This window comes from Nestor notabilis, unplaced genomic scaffold (assembly GCF_000696875.1).
Source record: "Nestor notabilis isolate BGI_N333 unplaced genomic scaffold, ASM69687v1 scaffold22569, whole genome shotgun sequence".
NCBI lineage: Eukaryota > Metazoa > Chordata > Aves > Psittaciformes > Psittacidae > Nestor > Nestor notabilis.
This window is the reverse complement of record NW_009945358.1, coordinates 1-1559: the sequence shown is the minus strand read 5'-3', so window position 1 is coordinate 1559 and position 1559 is coordinate 1. Positions and strand designations below refer to the sequence as shown.

The 1559-nt window shown below is 56.8% G+C and overlaps 1 protein-coding gene across 1 annotated transcript in view; it reads left to right on the top strand.

The window, feature by feature from the left end:
- The window catches only part of LOC104412212 (homeobox protein cut-like 2), a gene marked incomplete at both ends in the record, with an annotated part of 7349 nt that extends 5796 nt beyond the window's left edge, over nucleotides 1–1553 (top strand). The window contains 3 exons of the mRNA XM_010022851.1: nucleotides 5–126; nucleotides 219–492; nucleotides 1358–1553. Coding sequence (XP_010021153.1) covers nucleotides 5–126; nucleotides 219–492; nucleotides 1358–1553 — 592 coding nt within the window. The remainder of the gene's footprint in view (nucleotides 1–4; nucleotides 127–218; nucleotides 493–1357) is intronic.
- Nucleotides 1554–1559: the final 6 nt, after the last annotated feature.

Below are 1559 nucleotides of genomic sequence, written 5' to 3'. Positions count from 1 at the left end.
CCAGGCCCAAGCCGTGGCACAAGCTGAGCCTAAAGGGGAGGGAGCCCTTTGTCCGCATGCAGCTCTGGCTCAATGACCCCCTCAATGTGGAGAAGCTGCGTGACATGAAGAAGCTGGAGAAGAAAGGTGAGGGTCAGGGTGATGCAGCCCCAATGGGCCCGGGGTGCTGGGCAAGCAGGGGGCTCCCCGGGCATGCAGCTGGGTCTCCTCTCCTGTAGCCTACCTGAAACGTCGGTACGGGCTGATGAGCGCCGGCTCGGACAGCGAGTCCCCCAGCGCCCGCTCCGAGTGCGCCAGCCCCAGCCTGCAGCCGCAGGACCTCAGCCTCCTCCAGATCAAGAAGCCACGAGTGGTGCTGGCCCCGGAGGAGAAGGAAGCGTTGAAGAAAGCCTATCAGCTGGAGCCCTACCCCTCGCAGCAGACCATCGAGCTGCTCTCCTTCCAGCTCAACCTCAAGACCAACACTGTCATCAACTGGTTCCACAACTACAGGTATGGGCGCTCCTGGGCTGTGGATTTCTGATGGTGCTGGGTCACCAAGGGGGAGTCATTGTTGCTCTGCCAGTCCTCCCAGTCTTTCTTGCATAGATGAGGAGGTGCAGACCTATGCATGGTGCTGGACCGCAGATGAAATGCTGCATGTGTCCTGGCTGGTGGTAGTCAAGAGGTGTTGACCACCTTGACCAAGTCACGTTGAACATCTAAAGCAATTACCACGCTTATATCCACCTTCTCACTGGTGCGGGACACCACTTGCCACCAAACAGGAGCTCTGGGGTGGGTGGAGGAAAGCCTTATGGAGGCTCCAGGAGCACAGGATGCATCCCTGCAGCAGCCTGGCCCAGGGGAGCAGCATGAACTTCATCCTTAGGCAGTGTTACAGGTGCATACATGGCTCTTGGGTCCTCCCCAGACCCACACCAAGTGCTGCCTGCTTTGAGTCAACAGCCCAGGTGGTGGGTTGTGTCCCCTCCCCAGTATAAACCAGTATTAAAAGACATATACATTGACTAATGGTGTTTTCAAGCCCACAACCTTTCCACTCAGATGGTTCCAGAAAAGCCTGGAACACAACTGCTCTAACGAAACCTTTGAAAAATGTTATGTTTTAAACAACAAAAACTGGCTCAGTTTGGCTGGAAACTGCCCCAAAGTGCTGCAAAACCCATTCCCCATGTTCAAGCGAAGTGTTTTTCCCCAAAATAAGCGTTCTAAAGGCCAGCAAGGTGGAGTTTTCCATCTCAAGTGATGTCCTCACAGTTTTCTGGCTGGAGATGCGTTTTCAAGACACGTGGTGCCTGAAACATGGGGCCATGGTTGGTGGTCATTGAGCCTCCACACGGTTGTATCCCGGCAGGTCACGGATGCGGCGGGAGATGCTGGTGGAGGGCGCACCGGACAACGACACGGATCCAGAGCAGAGCGGTGGGACACACATCCCCATGCGCCGGGCCCCCCGTAGCCCCGATTCGGACACTGAGGATCGGAAACCTGTGTTTGGGGGGGGCGAGCACCCCTGTGCTGCTGTGAAGGTGAAGGAGGAGCAGGGGGAGGCAGGC